Source organism: Fusarium odoratissimum (assembly GCF_000260195.1).
Source record: "Fusarium odoratissimum NRRL 54006 unplaced genomic scaffold supercont1.2, whole genome shotgun sequence".
Taxonomy (NCBI): domain Eukaryota; kingdom Fungi; phylum Ascomycota; class Sordariomycetes; order Hypocreales; family Nectriaceae; genus Fusarium; species Fusarium odoratissimum.
The window spans coordinates 1571294-1595520 of NW_022158688.1; the positions used below are offsets into that span (position 1 = coordinate 1571294).

General features: G+C 49.2%; 5 protein-coding genes across 7 annotated transcripts; 3 read left to right on the top strand and 2 right to left on the bottom strand.

Moving 5' to 3' along the window:
- Nucleotides 1–261: 261 nt before the first annotated feature.
- On the bottom strand, nucleotides 262–4940 carry FOIG_02163 (uncharacterized protein). The gene has a single exon (XM_031199337.1). It carries the CDS (start codon nucleotides 4037–4039, stop codon nucleotides 3197–3199), a length of 843 nt encoding a protein of 280 aa, XP_031071374.1. The 5' UTR covers nucleotides 4040–4940; the 3' UTR covers nucleotides 262–3196.
- A 1806-nt stretch (nucleotides 4941–6746) lies between these two features.
- FOIG_02164 (AGC/NDR/NDR-UNCLASSIFIED protein kinase) lies at nucleotides 6747–9881 on the top strand (the record flags this gene model as incomplete). Of its 3 annotated transcripts, none has more annotated exons than XM_031199339.1 (4): nucleotides 6747–6884; nucleotides 7020–7780; nucleotides 7848–8886; nucleotides 8952–9881. In XM_031199339.1, 3 exons carry the CDS (start codon nucleotides 7189–7191, stop codon nucleotides 9307–9309), a joined length of 1989 nt encoding a protein of 662 aa, XP_031071376.1. In that variant the 3' UTR covers nucleotides 9310–9881. The 3 variants fall into 3 exon arrangements, with proteins under 3 accessions (XP_031071376.1, XP_031071375.1, XP_031071377.1); XM_031199340.1 differs by lacking the exon at nucleotides 6747–6884 and having other exon boundaries at nucleotides 7189–7780; nucleotides 7848–8480; nucleotides 8532–8886; nucleotides 8952–9800; XM_031199338.1 differs by having other exon boundaries at nucleotides 6747–7780.
- A 50-nt stretch (nucleotides 9882–9931) lies between these two features.
- FOIG_02165 (nitrogen regulatory protein areA) lies at nucleotides 9932–13550 on the bottom strand (the record flags this gene model as incomplete). Its single annotated transcript, XM_031199341.1, has 3 exons — nucleotides 9932–12659; nucleotides 12808–13156; nucleotides 13249–13550. The coding sequence occupies 3 exons, from the start codon at nucleotides 13548–13550 to the stop codon at nucleotides 10593–10595; spliced, it is 2718 nt and encodes a 905-aa protein (XP_031071378.1). The 3' UTR covers nucleotides 9932–10592.
- Nucleotides 13551–14814: 1264 nt separating this feature from the next.
- On the top strand, nucleotides 14815–17399 carry FOIG_02166 (uncharacterized protein). The gene is made up of 2 exons (XM_031199342.1): nucleotides 14815–15576; nucleotides 15646–17399. Exons 1-2 carry the CDS (start codon nucleotides 15060–15062, stop codon nucleotides 15717–15719), a joined length of 591 nt encoding a protein of 196 aa, XP_031071379.1. The 5' UTR covers nucleotides 14815–15059; the 3' UTR covers nucleotides 15720–17399.
- Nucleotides 17400–18175: 776 nt separating this feature from the next.
- Nucleotides 18176–23176, top strand: FOIG_02167 (uncharacterized protein). Its single transcript, XM_031199343.1, has one exon. It carries the CDS (start codon nucleotides 20656–20658, stop codon nucleotides 21889–21891), a length of 1236 nt encoding a protein of 411 aa, XP_031071380.1. The 5' UTR covers nucleotides 18176–20655; the 3' UTR covers nucleotides 21892–23176.
- The last annotated feature ends 1051 nt before the right edge of the window (nucleotides 23177–24227 follow it).

Genomic DNA, 24227 nt, shown 5'->3' on the forward strand with positions numbered 1-24227 from the left:
GGAAATATGGAGACGAGACGGGTGTGGAGATGGAGGTAGAAACTACCAACGGAGGGATGGCTAGTGTGCCGCGACAACAGGGCTTTTGCGTCACAGGACCACTTGGACACTATATCCGCAAAGTACCAATTACATAGCTTCGATAAGTTTTACATGGATCTGCCCCCCCATCCGGGCTCTCAGCCGTCGCTTGGTCGGTCCCTTGAATCGTTTATTACGCTGGAACCCTGCCCGGACATTTTGAATTTGGAGAGGGTTTTGTTCGTCGGTTGTCTCTTGATTCTCGAGACTGCCCGTGCGGGCCCGACCCGAGCTACGGGCTTAGACTACGGCTATGGCTGCGGATAGGGACCGACGGGGTCTGGGACTGGGAAACCAATTCCATTACATGAGTGTTATTACAGCGCAAGTCTTGAGGATTTTGGACAAGATCGATAGGGGGAGACGCTGAGCGTCAAGTGGCGATACATCGTAAGAGATGACTCGTGGCTGGTTTACGATCTTATGCTAATGACTGAGGAATCCTGAACAACAAGCAACCCTCTATCCGTACAGTGCTACGTGTTGACTCTCCAAGGGATAAGCGGGTGAATTGCTTGTAAGGATTGAGATTGACGGGCGGTTTGAAGTGAAAGCGTTGAGGTCGCATCAGAGTGCATAACATTGTTGTGTTATTCAGGGGTTACAGTTGGCTACCTGCTTGGCGATCAAATAACATTACAGCCCCCAGCCAAAAGCCATCAACCCCGCTTGGAGGCACACAATCGCGCAGCTTAAGATCTCAGAGAAGCATTTGCCTCGTGGAATGCACGTTATCTATTGGGGTCTGTACAGTTGCACAGCGCTTGTTGGGAGTGACTGATGAGAGGCCTCAGGTGCCGTTTGACTCTGGTAAAATGTCATCACATTTGGATGCAGAGATACTCGTGCAAGCAAGTAACTCAACTGGGAAATACATTGTGCTTAACCTGAGCACAATAACGAGTTTCTTTTCTCTCAAAGGCTTGTTCCATATCAGTAGGACATGGATGTCAGCCATTATTCGACCAACCAAGTAAAAGACGACCATCCAGCCATCATTTCTCAAGGTGCTTCTCATGACGGCATTCAGCCGGACGAGAGCGCTTCATTCGATGGCATATCGCCTTTCCAACAACTTTCAGCTCCCCCCTCTCCAGCCAAGCCTAAGCGAATGGGTCATTCTTATGTCAATCATCAACCGTCACCATTCACTTAGTTCAAACCCCCAAGCCAAGCCATTGTAAATAATCGACCGATAGTTCCCCATCCAGAACCTCGATCTAACAGCATCAGCGGCCAAGCCATGGTCTGTGTTCCCACCTAAAAACAACTCGCCTTGGCTGGTCCTTGCTTCTCTCTTCCCGGCGACATGGGCGTTGGGACTTGGGCTTCCGGGGAGGGAATAAACACCACATCGGCGCTGACACAAAGCCAGATGCCTGCTGAAAGCCACTCGCAAGCCCCGATGGCTGTGTAGCTTCGGATACCCCTCGCCGGTGACTTGATGACTGTCGCCAAACTTTAGGTAAAATTGAATAAGTCTATTCGCTGGGATGATTGGACGAGCCTCTATTGCCTCAGGAGGGGACTCTGTTGTGCGGATCATGGGGTTCAACTTCAATATGATGCTGCTGTTGGCCCATACCAGCCGCTCTTGGCTTGGCTATCATTCGCTTCGCTTGACAGGGTCGTGCGCTTGTGTTGCGGTGTGCCAGTTGATGCGGAGAAGATACCCGTAGATACGGGGTGACTGTCTTATCAGCTCACATCCAACGCTGTCCCATGCAAAACAAGCCTCTTCATGCATGTATCACGGCTAATTTTACAGCACCAGGTCGAGCCTCCAGACTCTCAAAACTTGTCTGCCAGCTGGTCCGACTTCTTGGAGTGGAACATCCTGTCTTTTCCGTCGGGATCCAACCCCGGCCCGAGATCCTCTACCGACTGACCAGTAGGGGTAGTTAGCTGTATGAGCACTTAAAGTCTAAAAATCGGTGATTCTGAGAGTGAGTGAGGGATAGACTAATGACTTTCAACAGACAGTGCAACAAACCTTCCTCTTTGGGGGAGACCATTGTGTTGCGGCAATGTTGTTCCGTAACAAGGCCTTTTCACATGCAGAGTTCCGTAATTCGTCTCATGTCTCTTTGTATTGTACTGTAGATCCTTTGTACTTGTGCCCCTGTACGAAACGGTGCCTTGAGAATCATGTACGGGCAGACGGCTGAGGGTTCCTGAAACACCCTCGATATGATATGCGAATACCGGTAGAAGAACTCCATCTTAAACAGTAGGCTGAGATTCTGATGGGCTTGCTGGATTGAGATATGCTATCAACAATAGGCCACGCTAGCTCATCCCGTGTTTCTCAGAATATTGACGCATATTTTCCCCACAAACATGTAGTTCCCCGTCTACATGCACCTAATAAGAACTCACACGTAACGCAGGGTATCGGATCGTCCGTGGCCCGCCGGATCAATCCGTGCGACTATGTATGTACGTCGTGCAACCCACGACTATTGCTATCCCTTGCACCAGTTAAGAAGAGGCATGACATCTTTGCCCGGCCCTCCCAAACGCAGTCAAGTGCACGGTCACATAGGAGAGGGAGTGCTACACTTTGTGGTGTTTGTGATGGGACACGGATCGTCACGGGCTCGGAGGTCAAACAGCTGTGAGCCAAGTCCCCGATCCGGTAACTGGTGACCACACCACACGTTGCCAAGCCTAGCGACGCGGCTTGCCAAACGTGGACGCTGCGTGAGACAAACACGCTCGTATCTCATTGCCAATCCCGTCGGACCGTAGCACAGCAGAAATGCATGTCAAGTGAGACAACATGTCTCCAAAATATTCAAAATGTGAATTCGGTTATCTGCGTGCCGTGTTCAAGGAATCTCCTTGAGAGTACAAGTTGTCATCTCAAGGGACACAAGGAAAATGTTATGAAAGAAAGGCTCGTGCTGCCCTACCAGATGATTGCCGCCCCGGCTTATGTAAAATCAACTCCTCCTGTGCAAACAGTTGCGGCCACGATCAAGTATGGCACTATATTCGTAGCAAACACATTTACAAAAGAATGTTCCCGCCCGAATCTTGTATCGTCTCAAACAGAAAGAAAAAGAAGAGGAAAAGAAACGAGTGCTTCCATTCAGATCAGGCGATGTCACTACTACAGCTCTGCAGCATTAACTGACCACTCGCTCCAACCTCTCTCCTCACCGGGAAGCTTGATGCTCTCCCATTCATCTCTGGTAACGCTCTTCCACTCATCAACGGGCAGCCAGCCGATTCGGGCACGGTCGCCGAAGCCGCCAACCCAGTAGATCTTGGTTACAACCAGACGCGCCCAACCGCTCTCATGGATTACATTGCCAGGCAACCAGTACTTGGCGTCCTGGTGCTTGCGTGTGAAGCATGCCGCAAGCTTCAGGGCTGATACCGGTGTGGTCTCGATGGGCTCAAGATACCCAAAGAGGGCAAAACGTGGCAAGTTGGCCGCAGAGTAAGGGACAGTGTCCGGCACGGAGAGCGACTCCTCCGAACGGCTGTTGTAATCGTAACTGGAGAGGAAGGGGATATATGCCGAGAGTCGTGAAAGAAGGGAGATACGCTTAGCGGGCGGATAGGGTGGAACCCAGTTCATGGAGAGGGTAAGGTTTGATCCAGCCCGAACGTTCCTGAACGTTGTTGCGATCTTGATCTCGAGAATGGTAGGGTTACCTTCATCCTCACAGTCCGCCACATAATCCATCATTCCGATAGGGACGCCCTCAAGTCCATTACTGTCGGTCTCGGGTTCTGTATTAGATCGTCCAGAAGGGAAGACGGTTGAGAGTGTCGCAAGCTTGGTAAGAGCAAGGATGCGGCGCGCCATGACAACGGACTCGTGGACCGTTGGGATCTTATGAGGAGCGTTTGTATCAGCGTTATCGTTGTCGCCAAAGATATTGGACGCCGGCGTGAAAGCCTGCGTCGTGGCAGCAAAGCCTGCTATGGCATGCAAGATCTTCATGATGTCGTTCTTAATCGTATCGCGTAGGCAGAGTCGATGACACTGAGAGGCTGATGAGAAGGTTGACCTGTGATGCGCTGGACACGGTTAACCAAGAATGAGAACACGGCCAGGAAGAAGGTGACAAGGTAAACCAGGCGAGGCGGTGGGAAATCCGATGGCTTTTGGCTTTGGATTCTGCTGGCGCGTGAGGAATTCGCTAGTGAACAATGGCGGAAGTTGGCCGCGCTAAGCTGAGGGGAACTGATCCCATGATGGATGATGTTACTCTCGCCAAGGCTATGTCACTAGATTGATAAGATTAGATCCTTGCATGTTATCGGCTGAAACCGGCTGGCGACCGGTCAACTGCCAAGACCGACCCACAACATTTCGATGTTGCAAGAAGGCTGATGAGGAGTCGTTTATTCAATTTCTTGATATGAATCAGTAATACTATACCAGTATTGTGCGAGCCAGCCGGCCGCGAAAGGTGTATGTATTGCATTTATACTGCTAATAAGAGTCCAAAAAAGACAAGCAACTTATGACTTCTGACGGCCTGACCTGAACGACGAGACCTAGGTAGGTGAGTTTAGTATGACCTAGTAGGATTTTGAACCCGTAGTTCATCTTGGCACTCTGGATTAAGTTCGTAAGTTTTCTTGCTCCCTGTGGGGATTTTCCTAAAAGATCTCCTTCATCCAAATTTGGTTATGAGCAAGGATAGTATTCAAGCAACATTCCAGTTTGAAAAGTCTTCGTACTCTGAATGAGCTGTTATTGCTCGTTAGTTGCTTCAAGTCTCACGGTGTATCTTGATCAAAGCCTATCTGTCGTTGAATATTGTGTGAAGTCATGGTCACTGTCCAGTTATATCTTATTTGTCACTTTCGAGACAGCTTTCCGACTTGGCAAACCACACCGGACTGACGACTTACGAGCTACAGCACCAGCAACGGGCTAGGCTCGGCTCAGTGAATCCAAGGTACCAAGAACTCAAAGCACATTCGTTTGGTCTATTTGATGATCATGCCAGGGTGAGTAAGTTGAAGTAAAAATCATAAACCCCACATCACAGACAGTTGAGTGTTATTCTAGAGCATCAAGTTTTGAGATGACGATATCTATGATTGAGAAACAGTGGTTTCTTTCTAGGTTTCATATAGTTACCTAAGTAGGTAGTACATATCGTCTTAAATATTATGCTCAGAGGGGAGTTAAAGTACAAAGTTCACCTTCGGCTCAGCTGCATATCTGCACTCAACCTCTCTAGGGGGTTCAGATATAGCAGTTATGAGTTACAACAGCCGCACACAGAATCGAGATCGACTCGTTTTGCTTTTGATCCAGATGACCTGGCTACTACCAGTGGGTATAACCGACTTAGACAAAGTACTTAGCTAGGAAGTGCTTGAATAAGATTTGAATTGACCAAAATCTCGGTCGCCAGACTCCTCCTGTATATTTGGTTTGGTTGATAGGTGACCAGGTTAAAATAGGCCATTGTGATCCCCGATGCTTACCCATTAGATAGTTTCAATTCATCCAATTTGGCTGATGCCGATTATTAGAGATTTCCTAACACAAAGGCAAAAAGCCAGTCAACAAAATGGCAAACAGATCCTGAAATACAGGTAAAGCTCAACGAAATTCGATGAGAGTTGGTATTCATGTAACAAGTAACTGTCTTCAGGGCCGTGTATCGTCAAGTATTCAGACCGGGTTTTCTTTTTTCTTCGCCAGTGATGAGCTTGACTCACTAAACGTGTTCATAGGTAGCTAGGTTGGTGGGTATTTGTTGCTCTCATTTGTTGTTTGCTCTATACAACTCCTTGCTGGCCAGAAGGTTAAACTTGAGGCTGCTAACACAGGTGATTGGGGCACGGTGTCTTTTTCGCAACATGATTGTTTGCTCTAGCTGTCTGAGATGCATCGAGTTTCTCAGGTAGGTATGGGAAAATCTGCGTTGGAGACTGCTCTATCATCATCATCGTCTGGCACTGTTTCTAATACCTCCAGCTCAATACTTGGACAAACCAGAGTCTTCTTCTTGTCATAGTCCATTTCCCATGCTTGAGCATTCTAGAATGTTAGCAGCATGAGGGCCATTGACACTGATCCAGCTAATAACAACCACCTTCAACATTACCTAGTTCTGGGTTCTTACTGATTTGGTGGTGCACACTTAGAATCAACCGACTACATGGTTTCCGAACTCGTGTGGTCTTTCATTGTGAAATGAAAATGAAGCCGAGCCCACACCGCGATGATCACATCCATATTAGCCTCTATTTAGAATTAATGAGATGAAATTTACAAAAATAATGGGATTCATCGAAGAAGCCACCTGCGTAAGTACGATAGCCATATAATCCAGCAGCTCAACAGATACTATGTGAGCATGAACGAATGAAAGTGTCAAGGTCACACGTGAGTTAGTTACCTTCGTCTTACCCTAAGGTAGGTGCTTTATAGTCGAGAAAAAATGATCCGCCTTGTGGTAAGGTACATGCTTCGAAGACGGGAGACCATCAGAATTTAAGATTGCGTGCCTTGCTCAAGCGACCGCACGTCAGCAAAATGGAGATCATTCCAATTTGAGGTCCATCGATTACTTACTTACCTTAGTGGATTAGGCATGTACGTCTTGGTTGCAGTAGCAACCATCCCTAGGTAGATTTGAAGGGACAGCCAATAGCGTTTCAAGTGGGGTCCTGCCCGATCACAGTACTTGTAAGTTGTTGATCAGATCTTCATCGAGCATCCAGGTTCTTGCCATTCAGACCTGTCCTCTCCAATTTCTTTTCCTTATTCGGGGCCAGCTTCCATTTGACTTAAATTTCATCACGCTCCATCACCATCAGTAAGTTCGCTTTTACAGCATCTATACAAGTCTTCTTCTTTATTGAACTTCGCTTCCACAGCCAATTCAGTGTTGATTGTTATTCTTATCTCTTCCCCACTCGCCGCCTGTCCAAGCCCAAGCTAAACAAAACAGAGTCCACCCGCTAGTCTACCCCTCGACTCCAACTCCAGCTCACATCGCGACAACTAAACATCCCCACCATACACTGCAGTGCCGAACCTTCTTCTTCTTCTTCTTCTTCTTCTTCTTCAACATTCCCTCGCTCAATTAAGCAGACATCCCCGGAAGAAGACAAGCAGCCATGGCTAGCTTCATGTCCAGTTTCTTTCCTGGAGGGAAAGAAAAGAACCCGGCCAGCGAAAATGGCAGTTCGCGACCTGCTACGCCATCCACCAGGGTGGACAACTTCCTCAACCCCGCGAGCACACCTCAAGGCAGCCCGAGCAAGAAGACCAACCCTCCTGGCTCACACGACCTCCCGTCTGCATTCGAGAGTGCCTTGACACTCAATCCTCCTGTCATGGAGCCACCCCTCAAGTTAGGCCGCCCTCAAAGCGTTATAACCCCGCTATCACCTGGCAAGACCAAGGTTCAGCCCCTCGACGAGTCCAACGTCAATGTCGATGAAAGCGTCGTCCACAAGACGCGGCCTGTAAGCCCTCAAAAGAAACAAGGCCAGGAGAACACACCCCCTACCTCTCGATTGGCTGGCACCGATTCTCCCCACCAACATAGCCATGCTGCCGTCACCCGTCAACAACACTATGAGCACAGAGAGCGACCAAACACGCCTGCGACGAAGAAATTCAACACCGCTCGAGGTCTGACACCCGAAGAGCGCGAGATTCTTCAGAAGCCCAACGTTAAGCGACTCGTCAATGTTACTCAGCTTTGTAGGCATCTCCCAAACCCATCGATTGTGAAGGGCATCTTATTGATTGGTCTCTAATGCTTTGTTAGACTTCCTTGACTATTACTTTGACCTCCTGACCTATGTTGGATCAAGACAAAATCGACTAGCAGCCTTCAAGAACGAATACCCTCCGCCCCCAGAGACTGATGAGCAGACGCACAACCAAATGTGGACCAAGTACACAGGACGAGAACGCGCCAACTTGCGCAAGCGTCGAGTTCGACTTCGACATGGCGACTTCCAGATTTTGACACAAGTTGGTCAAGGTGGATATGGCCAGGTTTTCTTGGCTCAAAAGAAAGATACTCGTGAGGTTTGTGCCCTCAAAGTCATGAGCAAGAAGTTACTGTTCAAGCTTGACGAAGTTCGCCATGTTTTGACGGAGAGAGATATTCTGACCACCGCCCAAAGCGAGTGGCTCGTTAGACTCCTCTACTCTTTCCAGGATGAAAAAAGTATTTATCTGGCCATGGAATATGTGCCTGGCGGCGACTTCCGCACCCTGCTTAACAACACCGGTGTGTTATCTAACCGCCATGCCCGTTTCTATATCGCCGAGATGTTCTGTTCCGTTGACGCCCTGCACCAGCTCGGTTATATCCATCGAGATCTCAAGCCCGAGAACTTCCTTGTCGATTCTACAGGACACATCAAGTTGACCGACTTCGGTCTTGCTGCAGGTGTGCTCGCCCCGTCCAAAATTGAGTCAATGCGTATCAAGCTGGAAAAAGCATCCGAAAGTGCAGTTCCCTTCGGCAAGCCCATGGATCAGCGAACTGTGGCTGAACGTCGAGAGAGCTACCGGACAATGCGCGAGAATGATGTCAACTATGCCAAATCCATTGTGGGATCGCCTGACTACATGGCCCCAGAGGTTCTTAGAGGGGAGGAATATGACTTCACAGTGGACTATTGGAGTCTGGGTTGCATGCTGTTCGAGGCACTCACTGGATTCCCTCCTTTCGCGGGTGCCACCCCGGATGAGACGTGGCGTAATCTGAAGCACTGGAAGGAGGTGCTGAAGAGACCTGTATGGGAGGACCCCAACTACTTCCTGAGCAACAGAACTTGGAATTTCATCTGCACGTGAGTAAACTGCACACTTTTGATGCCTGGCCATGGCGAGCTGAAGCTGACTGACTATCCCTTAGATGCATCAACTCTCGCACAAGACGATTCTCGAATATCAAAGATATCTATGCTCACCACTACTTTGCCGAAGTTGAATGGGATGTTTTGCGACAAACTCGTGCGCCCTTTGTACCAGAGCTGGACTCGGAAACTGATGCGGGCTATTTCGATGATTTTACCAATGAGGCTGATATGGCCAAGTACAAGGAGGTTCATGACAAACAACAAGCTCTCGAGACAATGGCTGAGCGTGAAGACCAAATGAGCAAGAGTCTCTTCGTCGGATTCACGTTCAGACATCGCAAACCCGCAACGGAAGAAGGCGGGAGCCCCAGAAAGCGCATTCCCACTGATGAGACGTTTGGGACGATGTTCTAGGACGAGCCCCAAATTCCTCAGAGCGTGGTTGGCTGGCGAGGTTTTGTCAGTAGGGGAAAAGCCCTCTTCTGAAGTGATACGAGCGGGTTGCCCCAGGTCCTTATTTTCGGGTCTTAGGGTGTGACATGCATACCATTATGAGGATTCTTGATGTCTTTGTTGGTGCTTGACCCCCTAGTGCTTTTCTTCTTCGATGTTGCTGTATTATCACTTTTGATATTGTATTCGACACTGCAAGTCCTGCAGTTCTGTTTTCGTGCTATTCATTTTCGGCAGGCAGGAGTTCTATACGGACCAGGTTTTTGTGTACGGTCCGTTGGTATGGAGTCTGCGAGTTGTCAGGCGGCCCACGATAGTTGAGGTTATGTATGTATGTTTTGAGATTAGTTTCCCTCCTGACTTTGGCAGGTATGAGGACAGGGGGATCCCGAAAATAGAAAAGCCAATGCCTTCGTATTGGCTTTGCGAAGCAAGGAGCAACTAATTCTGACTCGACAAGACCGTTTTGTGAGAGCATGTTCGCCTTTATGTTAGCCACATATACCAATCAACCTTACATGCCACTGCCCATTTCAGTATCTACTGACATAGGAATCGAGATCACAAGGACATGCATTTGAACCTCGAGATGCTCGATCTGTTTTCTCGTGGTACTGGTCCCAAGCATTCTCAAACCTATTCGGCAGTTTCATTGATTTATCGTGCGTGGGCCGCCACAAGCAAGGAAGGATTTGTGAGAGAATGAACAAGAAGTATATAATAGACTTAAGTGGTATCATCAAACCTCTTTCAGAGGGTGTGTTCATTGCGAAGTCCTGTCCCATCCATCAAATTTGCAACATCAGAAGCCCTCCCATTCGCTTGTTTCCAGGCCATCTATAAGAAATAATAAAAATGAAACCCTCGGCCAATCGTCAGATCTATAAGTAGACGTTTGGAATGTTGGAAAATTGTCGTGATAACTGCGCCATTTCTCGACAACATGCAGTTTTTGGCATGTGCATGATTACCCAGTAATAACCACATACCAAAAGGCCATTCCCTCCATAAAACTCCAGCAACATCGGAAGCGATACAATCCGCCACAAGTTAACACATCCAAGTAAGGTATCAATCCGTCATATGATCAAGTCTCAAAGAAAACGCCACCATCTAAAACGCCCCGAAATCATGCCCTATTTCGTTAAAGTGTATCGTCCGCAAAATTTGTACCGCCGTTCAAGGCGGAGCTTCCAAAATCTCCATCATTACCATCAAAGCTAATTGATTCTGTCTTGTTGCGATCACAGGCTCATCGTCAGCCATTCCCATTCTTGAGGACCGGCAGAGCTACCAATCAACGAGCTTGTTTGCCCACCAGACATGCTGATCATGCCGGTAGCCGACCCTAGCGTACTGGGTCGCTGGTTCAAGTTGAAGCTGCTGGCGGACATGCCACCAGGCAAACTCGAAAGTCCAGCTGAGGAGCCGAAGGGACGCGGGCCGTCGATAGAGCTGGTTGAATCGGGACTGTCGATATCCATCGATACTGGCACATCTCCTCCAATGCTCTTGCTGTGGCGGCGTTGCCGTTTTGAAGAAGCAGTGGCGGGACGCTGCATTGACATTGATGAGGCACCAGGTCCAGGGCTAGTCTTTGGGGGCGCAGCCGCGATGGGGATAACCCCTTTACCACCCACAGCACCAGAAGAGGGTCCTGGACCAGCAAAATGACTGTTTGGAGTGCTTCCAGCGGTGTTGGCACCCGATGTAGTACCGCTTACTGGGCTATCGATATCCTTACTGCTAGCGGGTTGACTAGTAGCAGGTGGTGTCGTTACCTTGGGTGTCGGGTTGCTGCTGTTTGGTTTGGTGCTATTTGCTGTCGCAGTGGACATCGACAAGGTCGAATTTTTGCGAGAGTTCAGGGCACTCGCCGTCTTCTTAGACCTCGTACTGCTCCCTCCAACTGGTACGTTGGTCCCGGAACCACGATTTCGCTTCTTAATCACGTCCGTCTTCAAACTCAACGGTCTCACCACGCCATGCAACTTCAGGAAAAGACCACAGGCGTTACACAGTGGTTGGCCTTCAGGGTTTCGTCTCCACAAAGGCGTTGTCTGGGTGAAACAGTTCGTACACGTGGTCGGAGCATTTCCGTCGTTCCCATTGCCGGCAGCTGTCTGCAAGTTGGTGGTTGAGCCCTGCTTTGACATGGGAGGCGAAGATGGTCTGCTTGGAGCCACAGATGAGAATCCTGACATGGTCCCGTTTCCATCACCAGCAGGAGAGCTTTGCATCGATTGTGCAAGCTGCTCAAAGCCATTCTGTTGTCCGCCAAAGTGAACTGGCGTAGATGCATTTCGTGGTAATTTAGGATGCTGTCTCCTTAGGTTTCCTCCTCTGAAAGACTGCGACTGTGATCGCTCAAGGCCGTTCGATTCCCAGTCTCCATTATTATCGACAAAATCAGTTGTTGTTCCTCCGATCATCACCTGCTTGCGAGTTGGTCCGCCGGGGAAACGAGCTGCTTGGGTGCTGAACTGGCCTGGCAGGCTGGCATCCCAGCCCATCGCTCCCGACTCATCAAGTGATGAAGACATATCCTTTTGCATTGAAACATTACGATCAGCAAATGCGTTGTTATCCTCATCATCGGAGTCGGCTCCGAAAGAAAACATGTTATCCTGCGGCATCTGAATCGTGGGTGAAGTGACAGCTTGTTCGTTTTGGAACACCTGAGAAGGGTCAATATGCCCAAATGAGCTAGGAGCAGTGCTATATGCAGACATTGACTCCGATGCAGTTCCCGGAGCAGAGAACATAGTGCTGCCGCTGTTGCCGTTCGCGCCGCCATACATGAACTGCTGGCTAAGCATACTGCCAATGCTCTGCTGAAAGCCCTGAGGGCGTTGCGCTCGCCCATCCTGGGAGCCAAAATAGAATCCTTCCTGCTCAGGCACAGGATGAGGGGTCGAGACATTCGAGGGGTACGCAGACGCTGGTGGCGAGTAAAAGTCGTTATTGTTGTTGTTGTTGCTGCTGTTGTTGTTGTTGTTCATAGATGCTGAAGGGACAGATGAATTGTGATACATGCCAGAAAAGGGACCATGGGGTATCATAGGTGATGTTGAAGGAGAAAACGAGAAGTTCTGTTGGAAATTTCCATTGTTGACCATGGAGTCATTTTCCATAAAAGTATCGAGGTTGAAGGGAACATTGCTGCCATTAGACTGCTGAGGGATGCCGGCCTGGTTGGGCTGGTCTAAGGAATAGTCATGCAACTCCGAATCAAGATCCAGGTCATTCTGCGCGGCAGTGCTGTTAACAGCTGGGACTTGGGGGGAGAAATTGGCAGGGCGCTTTCGAGCCTGGTTGTGAAGGTTAGCAGTCGAGCGCGAAATAAGCGTGCTATCACATGTAAAATAAAAAGTAACATAAATTTGGAGTTTTGCGACGGACGAATGGCAATATGCGATGCTAGTCACACAAAGAGGAGGGGGAATAAGAGTTACTCACCCTGCGGTCATCGATGCTCGTTTTTCGAAGATGACGGTTCACATAGTTGAATTCGCTACCCTGAGTAGCCTGGTGAACTGGCTGGACGGGGACCGACTGTGGGACAAAAGTCTGGTGCGATGGTTCCTTGCGGGATTTGATTGGGATGGCCGACGCCATTGAATTGCCGGACCTATCGTCAACCATTTTATCGCCTTCAGGAGACGCAAAGTTGATAGGCGAGCCAGAATTGTCAGAAAAAATGAAGTCGTCAAGATTCATGGCATCAGGTTGAGCCATATTGTTTTCAGAAGACTTTCTCAGCTGGGCAATGCCGCTGGGAGAGCTTTGCATCATTGGGCGTCCAAGTCTGAAAGCCCTGGTCAGCACGTCATGGTCCAAATGTGAGAACGTGATTCGAAGCACAAATGATGTTGCAGGAATAAAAGGTCATTTACATACCGGCTGCTGGCGTCCATGTTCTTTTTTCTTCGAGCATCCGCCTCGTCTTGCCTCTGCTGCTGCTCTTCCCTGTGCCTGCGTATGTTGAGAGCCATCATACGCCAAGTCAGATTCTCCATGCGGTGCTGGCTAGGAAGCTGGTGCTTGGTCCTCGCGAAGAATTTCCAGACCTGAGTCGCAAGCGGATCATCCTGCTGCATCCTGTCGATACTGCGATCGGAGTCGGCCAAGCCATTCTGGAGAAATGGGAAAAGGGCGCTGCCGCCCAGGCCCTGCCGGGCAAGGGAATAGGTGGTGGCCATGTCGGTCTTGTGCTCCTTGAAGCTGGCCGAAGCGTCACGAGGGTTTGGGATGCGGTTCGAGTTGCCGCTGCGCTGAGTGGGAGCGTTGTGAATAGCAGCGCCAGGCCATGCACTTGGCCTTCTTGGAAAACGAAAGTCGTGCTCTGTTATTGTTGGGTTCATTGTTAGAACAGGACTTGAGGTTGCGATTGAGACAGATGTGCTCATGGAGGAAATATTGGCCGGCTTGTGGTGGAGCGAGGGTTGGACGGGCTATGAAAGAGGGAAGAGAGTATGAGTGAGGGTGAGCGAGAGGCTGAGGTGACGAAGAGAAAGGCCCCCCACGTAGTGGCTTTAGTAGGAGGGTGTGAGAAGGTTCGGGTGTGGGTTGCACTGGTGCAGCTGCTTGCAGTCCAGATGCCGCTCAATAATTTACAGCGAGTATGGGAGGATGGCACTGTAAGTTACAGAACCTAGCTGCAGCTGCAGCTCTAGCTATAGCTGAGAGCGGTAGGGCCCTGAACAGAAATCCAACCTCGCTGAGATCAGGGCAACCACCTCACCACACCCAAAAGCGGCCACCTCAGACCGACTGGGATGCACCAGGTTCCGGGCGGGGTGGGGTGCTTGTTTTTGGGGGATGCTCCGGGGGCTCCAGTGGGCACCCGGCGTCAGTGAAGAGCGGGCGAGCGGGCGCTGTCCACCGGAGGAGAAAGCCCAGAGCGATTGAAGGGGTCGGGTGCTTGGTGTAGATGCAGAGGAACAATCGAAGATGAGAACGTACGTTACCTAGGTACCTTATGTTCAAGTTGACGATGTATGTACTACGCACTGTAAGTGCTGGTGCCGGTAAGGATATACTTGTGTCGTCGAATGAAAAGGACTGACTGGCGGAAGGACGAGATGACGAGAAAGCCAAAAACTTAGATGTAGAGGGGGGGAGGGATGCGGAGGGTTTTGAGAGTTGAGTTGAGTTTCGTCGAGTCGAGTCAAATCGAATCTGAGGTTTACAAAAGGGTAATATTCATCGAACCGATGGAGAGAAAGAAGACAGAAGGAACAGAAATGATTGGCTCGTTTATTTCCGTACAGAGAGTAATCAATCGTTAGTGCCCCACGTTACTACTGCCAGTCTCAGCAGCGAGCGCATCCATCGCACATCGACCCCCGGACAGAAACCAGAGCCAGAGCCAGAGCCAGAGCCAGAATTAGACTAGACGAGGATGAGGATGACGGGTATTCGCCAAGCCTTTCATCGTCTCGACAGGTACTGTACCCATCACAGCGGATCCCGCCACAACACTTAGGCCCGAATCGACAAAGATGAGCCTGCTACTTTGCTACTGCGACGGCTGAACTCGATGCGCTTGGAAGAGTCACTGAGAGGACAAGGGAAAGCCGCAATCGCATCGGGTCCAATCCAATCGATTCAAGTTTAAAAAACCGCCCACCTGTGGATATACACTAATGCGCTACCGATTCCTATAACCGGACCTCCACGTCCCCTCCAGAGGATACAAACGTACATCCATGGAGGCCCATCGATCAACTACGGAGTCCAGGGAGCCATGGCCGCCGATTGTTGACGAGTGCTTCAGATTTCAAGGGTCCAGGCCCATTTTCTACATGTACGTATGCCACGGAAAGTGGTCGCGGGAACGCCACATGGAGCAGGGACGAGCATTCAGAACTTTGCCTTCGTCCGAACCCCCAGGCCACGACATTGTGTGTAAGTCAGTGTACGGTCGACATCTGGCTGAATACCTCGAAAGGCCATATACTTACTTGGAGGGAATTGATTGGGATTTTCAGGCGCTTATTGAACCCATCTTCCTAATTAATTCACCAAAAAAGACAATTCCTGTTGCACCTTGTCTAAGGCAGGTATCTAATCAACCTCCTTTTATCGTGATCCTGAAAATCTGTCTCCGCGACCTCGGCGGAACTTCCTTCTCTGTTTTCCCCTCATACCTCGACCTCCTCCGAGTGCGGATGCGTCTTGCAGCCAGATGGGATAGTGCCTTTCAAAACACCAAGGCTCAGGCAGGTAGGTAATTTCATGCGTGGCTTCAACGCTTGGAAAGGAACGCTGCTCATTTGTCTTGTTGGTTGCAAGTCTCGATTCTATTCATTTTCTCTAGTGGAATAAGACAAGAGACAGAAACACCTCATGAGACTCTCAAGGCGTAGCCACCAACAACACAACATGGATGATCACCAGCTCTACTATACAGTACAGCTGACGAACCCCGGGACCATGAGTGGACAGCGATCACTCTTGTTCGGGCAAACACCGCCAACTTAGGACCCACGATGCTGGACTCATCCAGGGCGTCAAGAATCGAGAAGCTGGCTCTTCAGCCGTGTCAATGGTGAAGGGGCGCTAGGCACGTCCGACCCAATGAGCCTTAATTTTCCAAGATTCAAATACTCCTCTGCTCTGCTGGTTATGGAAAATAACACCAGCCAAGCGGATAGACTATCGACCAAGGCGCGATCTATACTTTGGTGTCGTTCTGCAGTGCACATGGCAAGGGCCTGCTCGCAGTTCCGTTAACCGCCTCAAGCATACAACCCGGCCGTTCTCGCAAGCATGGCAGCCTACGCTTGCCCGAATCCGTACTGGTCTGAGTTGACCCTCAACGGCCGGATATCGCTTGTCAACATGTACTTGGTACTCTTCTTGACCAAAACACCAGACTCAAATCCGAGTCATGACGCCCGTTTCTAAGCTATGTTTCGACATTACCTGCTACGAATCGGGTCTGCTTCATGTTGATTTTCAATATCACTGCATGGAATTTGCCACGATTTCGAGCCACCTTGTAGAGCAATTTCGCTGTGTTGTGGCATCGCGGCTGTCACTTACGACGTAGTATGCAAGTTGAAACATATCTGGTAGCGAGGCATCTGTGCGACTTCGGACGATAGCTCAGTTGAGTTTGAACATTGCCAGATTTGTCCATATTGGCGATCGCGTCTGTGGCAATTTGCCGCACCGCTCTCTACATCTCATTCCTTCATTGAGGCAACTTCAGAAATGGATATTGAACATCAGGGAATGAGAGCTTGAATGTATCTGGAACGCTTCATCAAGACAGACCCACGACCGTGCGTGAGCTTGGGCTAGGGGTCGCCCTGGCAGATTTAGGTGGTGGAGCCATCTTGCCAGCCGCCACATACAATTCAGCCCAGCAAGACGATTTTCAGGGTACCTGGTCGCTGGTTGCTCGATACAGACCAAGTTCATGGGCCTGCACATCCGTCATGGCGAAACAAACTGAAACTCTCGTCTTGGGGCCGTCACCTCGGCTTCTGAAGATGTGCCTTCACAAGTGAGGAAAGGATGAACCACACGACGTTAATTCTCCCGTGGTGGCTGCCAACTAAAAGACAAGACCAGAGGCTCTTCAGCAACACATGCCGTCGGTGTGTCCATCCAGACGCTCATTGGACGAGGTAGTTCGTCGCAATTGCGGCTCCGAACCACCTATTTGAGACTTCGTTCTGGAAACATGGGCATCGAGCTGCACACGAACGAGGAGATTCGGGGAATACGGAGCTGGGGGAAATGGGGAGTTGGAGCGCACGTCCAGATGCGCTGTACCACCATTTGTTGGCGGAGAACTCTGGGGACTGTCTAGACTTCGTATCGTGTTACCGGACAAGCATCCTTTCTATTTCCATGAAAGTACACAATTGCAGACAGGTCCCACGAGTCAAAGTACAAGATTTAGGTACCAATCTACTTTGAGGTTCATTCATGGATGTTCTGAAGGACAGGGCATCAGGCACCTAAATTCTTATTCTTCCCTTGGACAGATTTGAACTGACAGGGTTTGATATTGACTTTGGCCAACTTGTGTCTTTTGGGAACCTTACCAACAAGCTCCGAAGTTTGAATGTCTAATGCATTCGATTTTCATTAGAAGAATCAAACATTCAAAACATGCATTAGCCGGGAGCAGCAGGCAAAAGCAATCCCTGGCTACATACAGATGCTTATTTTAGCCGCATGTGTATATCCCGGTGAGCTGCACGACGACGTTAGACGGTTCGAGACAAACAGCATTGAATGGAAGTACTGAAGTTGGTGGAGCGCAATACATTCACACTCACATTCAAACTCACACACACACAGCGAGAGCACTTGCATCAACCCCCACTTCCTACCCACGAGCTGGCAGGGATTTTGACGGGCGAGCTAGGAGGGGTTAGGGGTGCCTTGCAAGTGGTACTTGGGCAGCAGGTATGGTCGTTCCGGTATTTTCCATCGTCATCACCAAGACAATAAGATTCTAGGCTGATGATATACCTTTGATAGACGAGTGTAAGGTTGTTGACAGAGCATGTGCAGAATACAACACAGTCTTTGCCGTGCCTACCATCGTATAACACCACGGCCAGGGACGCAATAACACGAGCTACAGCAATGAAGATTCTCCAAAATCACCACATCGCGATTGGACCCGGAGACTTCTCGCAATAGGTAGCAAATTAACTCTGATACCTAGTACATATTCGATTTGAACGAGATCAAATAATAACACCGAAAACGAATTCTATCCTCCTCGGGCCGGGAAACATGGACGAACGGGAACCCTTGTCACTTTCAGTGCCTCGTTCCTGTTAATGGCTTGCAACCACTCGGCTGTGAGAGGCTCGTGTAAACGTTGCGCCCGCAAATGATTCAAATACTGCACTAAACGACCGAGCATGGTGTCAGCGGCTTGGCCATCCTAGTCATCCATGAGAGTGTGGGTTCGATCTTTAGCCTGTTGCTCAAACAAGCACTGATTCAATAAGTCCACTGATCAATTGGTATCATCGACATCCGGGAAAACAAAGATCCAAAGGCTTTAAAGGCTGTCGCTATAGAAGACTGGAGGCTTGACGACATCCGCCTCAGTTGATTCAACCACTTGATTCATTCACAAGTTCAAGCGCCCGATTAGCACAGGAATAGTGGCCACCACGGGCAAGCAATTCCAACAAAGCAATCATTTATAAAGTATTCACCTGAATCAAATGGGCATTAACTGGATACCTTAGCCCCAATTTGCCTCAAGTCCCCAAGAAAGATGATGGTATTATGGAGAGTCATGCGGGAATAGGTTTCCGTCGAGCCTGAATCGATTTGAACGGGTCATAACGCTCGAGATTCTGCGCAGCTCTCCGCTTCCTGGCATGAAAGAAAGCATGTGTTGATGCAACTTCACTTCCAGCAACGACAGCGGGAACAAAGCTCTATGCATATATCCTTTCCCCACACGCCGCTCAGCCTGCCAGACTGGGAAGTGGTGATCAGGGAGAACAAGGCCGGAGGACCTTCAAAGGGAAACCCGGTGGCAGTGAAGAACAAATCAAGTGGCTCGTTTGATGGGTAACACGATCTGTAACATGTTCAAGGACAGACATTTTGGAGAAGAAGCTCCCAAGCGGATCTCGCACAAGAGAGAGCCCGGAGTGTTGCCCCACTATAGCGGTGTGGGCCAGAGATAGAGACAGATATTAATATGTCATGCCTGCCTGTGTCCCCAGACATTAGGAGTGGGTTGACCGATCAGATCTCTCAGCGCCATTCTCCAACGCCCGCAACAGTCCCCTAGCCCGCAAATCAACATGTGAGATGCACTCGAGCGGCAGAAACCAGCAAGGAAAGTAGGCCACCAGGCCTGTCGTGAGCCATTTGCTACCGGCATGACAGTTCTCTAGCTTCGGTCAAATCCCCGAGAGGCACCTATCAACAGAGACAGTCAAATTTGAGGGATGAGTGCCGCCTCGGTGCAGATTCACTGTTTGAGCCCTCGGGACCGGTTTCTGGCTTCCTTGCATCCGGTGGGAATAGACCTGGGAATCAACTTGAATATTGCTTTGCCTACAGGTGGGGGTCCCAGTTCAGAGTTGGGGGGTCAAGGGGCAAGGACCAAGGAGCATCGTGTGCGAGTGCAGCACTCCGGACGAGACCATGTTATCTCCTATCTCAAGAGGCATGCTGCTCGGCTGACCTTGGCGGTTAAGGTTCCGATCATCAGGCAGGGGTCGAGGGGTTGCCAACGCAGGCGAGTTGGACCATGATGCGCTCATCTCATCGAACTGCAAGAGTATCACCGGTGAGGTTGCTGTCTGGAGGTGTTGCTTGGAGCCCATGTCATGCTGAAGACTCTTTCACCACTGCCAGACTTCTCATCTCAGAGCCAGCAGATGTCGTCTGTGTCTAGTCTGCTTCCCCAGCCGGGCTTGTTTGGGGTCTACATACAGTATGCTCAGAAAGTTGGGTACACAAAATCCGGGGTCCTCGAGACTTTTATGTGTTATCTCTAGCACGTACCAATGCGAGTCATCTCTGCAATCCTACGTGGCTGTTGACCCTCGTCGCTTCTCAAAGGTTCTCAAGGCTAAAGATTAGATAACCAGGTTCCCCAATCATGACCTATGTCTAGCTGTGTATACGGGTTTATCAGTCCGGAGATCCAAGAAACACACTATCCGCATTACAGAACAAACGGCCGCATATCAGTTGAAGCCAGTTGCTCTGTAACCTTATCTCAACGCCATCGCCCTGCATATCTGTGATACCATAGCCTTAAATTCGTCGATGCTGCTGCTTTGTCACTTCTGCTGAAAACAGATGCTGAAGGGACTCTTGTCATACGTCTATTTTTGTTGTCAAAGAATGAGACACGAGCCCCTGTTGGTCTTACAAAATGCTCAGAGGTCAATGCATACAAGACCCTGACTGTAGCCATTCTTTGTTTTCCTCATGCTTAAGGATCTGTACTCTTTGTTGGACGAGACCGATCGAGACACGAAACAATGTTCTAAACTTGGCCCTTTCGAATAGTAATTGGGAGGAACGATTCCCCGAAACGATGCGAGCGAAAGAATCCCCGTACAATAAAATAACAAAGCACCTCGATATGGTCTTTCATGGCGAGCCCTATCATGAGCTCGACTCTTTGTCAACTGAGCCAGGATGATGCTATTCTTGCAATTGCTTTCAACCTTGTAAAGGAAGATCCTTGAGAATGGGACGTCCTACCAAGTGCTTATAGACCGATGAACCCCATGGTTCACGACGAGTTCAGAATGGCCCCGAAGCATATCGACCACACGAACGAAAAGCATGCACATGAACTCTTCGATACAACTCTTGGTATATCTGTTTGTGGTCTTCACCACCCGGTATGCGGGAGCAATGCCAGTAACAACAGGACCTCCAGTGTTGAGCAAGGAAGATGCCGAGTCACTAGTATCCCACGCCCTTGGAAGCTTTACAAACCCAGACCAAAGGAACAAAGAGACCTCGCAAGACAATTATGCAAGAGACTATGCAAGGAGTGGTGCCGATAAAGGAGCAATTGTTGGAGGCACTGTTGCTGGCGGAATCATCATTTGCGTCACGGTATTTTTCGGCGTTCTCATCCTCAAGAAATACCTTGCTCGTCAAGGAAAATACAATAAAAGGGTCGTTGATGGGAAACCTTTATGCCCAGACACCGAAACACCAGGAACAACGTCTAGCACCCCGACCCGTACTCCATGGCGCCAGACGTTCAACCATCGAATATCGGTCCCGTATGCAGACTCTGTCTACTCTCAGAGATCTTTCGGAAACACTGCAGCTGCCACTCAAATGAGTAGGGCCTCAGCCCAACCAATTCCGCTGCCTACTATACCGTCAAAGGCTGCCCAGATGTTAGGAGTCGAAGATACGAATTCAACGCCTCTTGCAAAGACACCTCTTTCTTCGCCTCGCTTGCTAATTACACCTCTTTCGGAGAACTTTATGCCAAAGACTCCTATTCTTCAATACTCTTCGTCACAGAGTTCTCCGGAGCAAAGCCCTCTACGGAGGAACCCTCCATTGCTGCCCCCTCCGAAGAATCCTCCTCCTCAAGGTCCGCTGCCGCCTGTCCCTACCTATGAGCCACCAGCTGTTGGGGTGTCCAAGCAATCCAGAAGCCCCCAGAATTGCACATCTTCCGTTTGTACCATGAGTACTCTTGGTATGGAACTTCTCCACGATGTGATGCAACCCCTGGAGTCAACCACATTCAGCCCACCCCCTGAAAAGGCGTCCTTCCTTCGTTCACCACCACCAATTTCAAAAACAAATAAGCTACCTCCAGTAGCTATGAACAATTCCAAAGGGCAGAATAGAGTGCCTAGTAGACGATATTTTGTACCGTTGTTCAAGAACAATGGACAGCTGCCGAGTCCAACATCGCCTGGTGAGGGAGTGCTTTCAGAACCAGGGACAAGGAACAGAACGAAGAATATTATCAATTCCAAGGCTGAAACAGTCTTACGAGACTCTTCTAGGGCGGAACTATTCTCTCTTGGCCACAACAAAATATGAGCCTCGCAGGCCGAGGCTAGGTGGAATCCATGACATTAATGAACGTTTGTTCAGGCTTATACCGACTATACCAAGCATGGTTTATTGATCCAGAATTATATACTACTTAATACACCAACCTTTCCTCTTTACTCCACAAAGTTTTACCATCAAAACAGCTTCTTTACTGCCCCAGTATTGCTCTTCGTCTACTTTGATCTCTGTCTTCACCATTTGCGGAGTCTTGTGGGAGCCCATATGACTTAATACACAGTCTACGGAGTATCCATCTACTCAATCAATCCTGTCTAATTTCTTCAACACTGCCAAAGGCATATATCTATCGCAGTTACACCTGCCCGAGACAGACTGATTCTGGTCAACCCTCGTATTTGTCAAAACCCCCGTACCAGCTTGAGCACAACCGTCGTTTCGACAAAAGGCCCTGCCACTCGGCTACATCTTGGAATATGCCAGAAGCTGATGATGCGTATAGATCTGATAATTCCCTTAGCTAAGCGAGCCACACATTATAAAGTGATATTTCGCAAATCTTTGTGAAGAGCACCTCAGCCAGAATATGGATCAGGGGTTCCTAGGTAAAAGCTGGAAACAAGGCCGGAAGCTAATGGCAAAGCCCTGTAATTTCCCTTTGTACTTCACTCTTATAATCATCACCAATATTTATTATATTCTCCAGTTCCTTGCTAGGCAGCTTAACTCACCCACCACTCTGTATACCTCTACTCTGTTGTGAAGGACGGATGAGCTGGAACCTGAAAGATGGCTCTCATAGCAGCTTCTACATGTATAAGTAAAGGTATCGTCTGGAATCTTCCATTAAGACTGATATAGGACAGTTTCCATTACGGTTCAGCCTATAACACACATGAACGCTAAGTATATTGGTTCCGCATCGCTCGGCCGCTGTCAAGGCCCGCTCAGCCACATATGCTCCAACGCATGGATGGAATATCAATTCTGGAGGTCGACCATCACTTTAGAGAGCCTTAAAGCCCGGTTTAACAAGCCCTGGACCTGTTCTCGGGACCTGTGAATGCCTTGCTGCCTACTGAAAAGGGGGATCGCATCTTGGGTATAAGGAGGCCTCGCTTTGCTCTCAGGTATCTAAATCAACTATAAGGCTGCAAATTAATAGATGACAAGCAAGTGGTCTTTTATAAGCTGTCTCCATATGCCAGCTCAGCATCCTAGTGTCGAAACACAAGTTCCACTTCTATCTGCCAACCACAAACATGCTGTACAAGACCTCACCTATCGTGTCTAAGCGACTGTATGATCGCACCGAAACAAACTCTATTGACAACCTTTGAAGCCCGCCGATCGTCCCACCAGACTCATATCATACACCGTAACTGGACGCCCACGCCATATATCTCTTTCACTTCCTCACCAGAGGCACTCGAGAATTTGGCCAACTTCAGAAAGTCTCACCCCAGAAGAAAGCGTCAGACAGTTACTGTAGTCGATCCTGCAGTTCGACTACCATTTCCTATGGTGAAGAAAAGGACTGTTACCGCATTGAAATCCCATATGGGATACCACACTGGGAACTCAAGGCTCACCACCTATGCCTCTGGACAGTCAAAGCAGAAGAAGTCGTTCAGCATTACGACTGGGACAAGCTTTTTTCGGACCCCAACTGGTATCATAATATTGTCCGCCCGGATATCAAGAGGTTTCGTGAAGAAAGGCAGCGCCGGGAGCAGGAACAGGTTCAACATCGGATAGACGATATATCAGCCGCTTTTGGTACCCTACCTTGTGAGTATCCTCCATTATGCTAAATGGAAATGTTCGTTGACTGTGTTAGTGGATGGCTCTTTATCACCGAGTTCCTCGACTGCCTCAGACCACAACACCGACAACGAATATTGGGAAGACACGGACCGCAACCAACCCACTAAGCAACATATTCAGTCGTTTCTATGAATAAGAGCTCCTTTTCTCTCTGATTACAGGTGTGTATGGTTAGAGCTGGGGGTTTTCAAGACGTGGTTGAGGTTATCATTTGAGTGTTTTGTTGTTTTTGTCACCGGTATCAGATTGTGATATGAGGGAGGTGGATGACCTTAGACTCAACTTATGCTACTTCGAACAATGGATTATTAAGTCTTACGGAGCTTGCCGAGCTTAAACTACGCATTTCAACAATCATGGAAGAGATTACTCATTGCTTACCATCGCACCCACAGTGATACTGTCTTAAACATCTCTGTGTTCATCACTCTAAGTGTACCCTCTAGTCGCTCCGGATTTCATTTTCCTGCCTTGAAGAAGACATCTGGGCTAGTTCAAGCCATGAGTCATGAACTGAGAAGATCAATTACTTCCGG

What these genes read in the sequence shown, in the direction of transcription:
- FOIG_02167 (XM_031199343.1), top strand. Translation starts at nt 20,656, where the DNA reads ATGCACATGAACTCTTCGATACAACTCTTGGTATATCTGTTTGTGGTC.
- FOIG_02166 (XM_031199342.1), top strand. Translation starts at nt 15,060, where the DNA reads ATGGAGGCCCATCGATCAACTACGGAGTCCAGGGAGCCATGGCCGCCG. An exon ending in AAACACCAAGGCTCAGGCAG is followed by an intron (nt 15,577 to 15,645) that starts GTAGGTAATTTC and finishes GTTGGTTGCAAG; the next exon opens with TCTCGATTCTATTCATTTTC.
- FOIG_02163 (XM_031199337.1), bottom strand. Translation starts at nt 4,039, where the DNA reads ATGAAGATCTTGCATGCCATAGCAGGCTTTGCTGCCACGACGCAGGCT.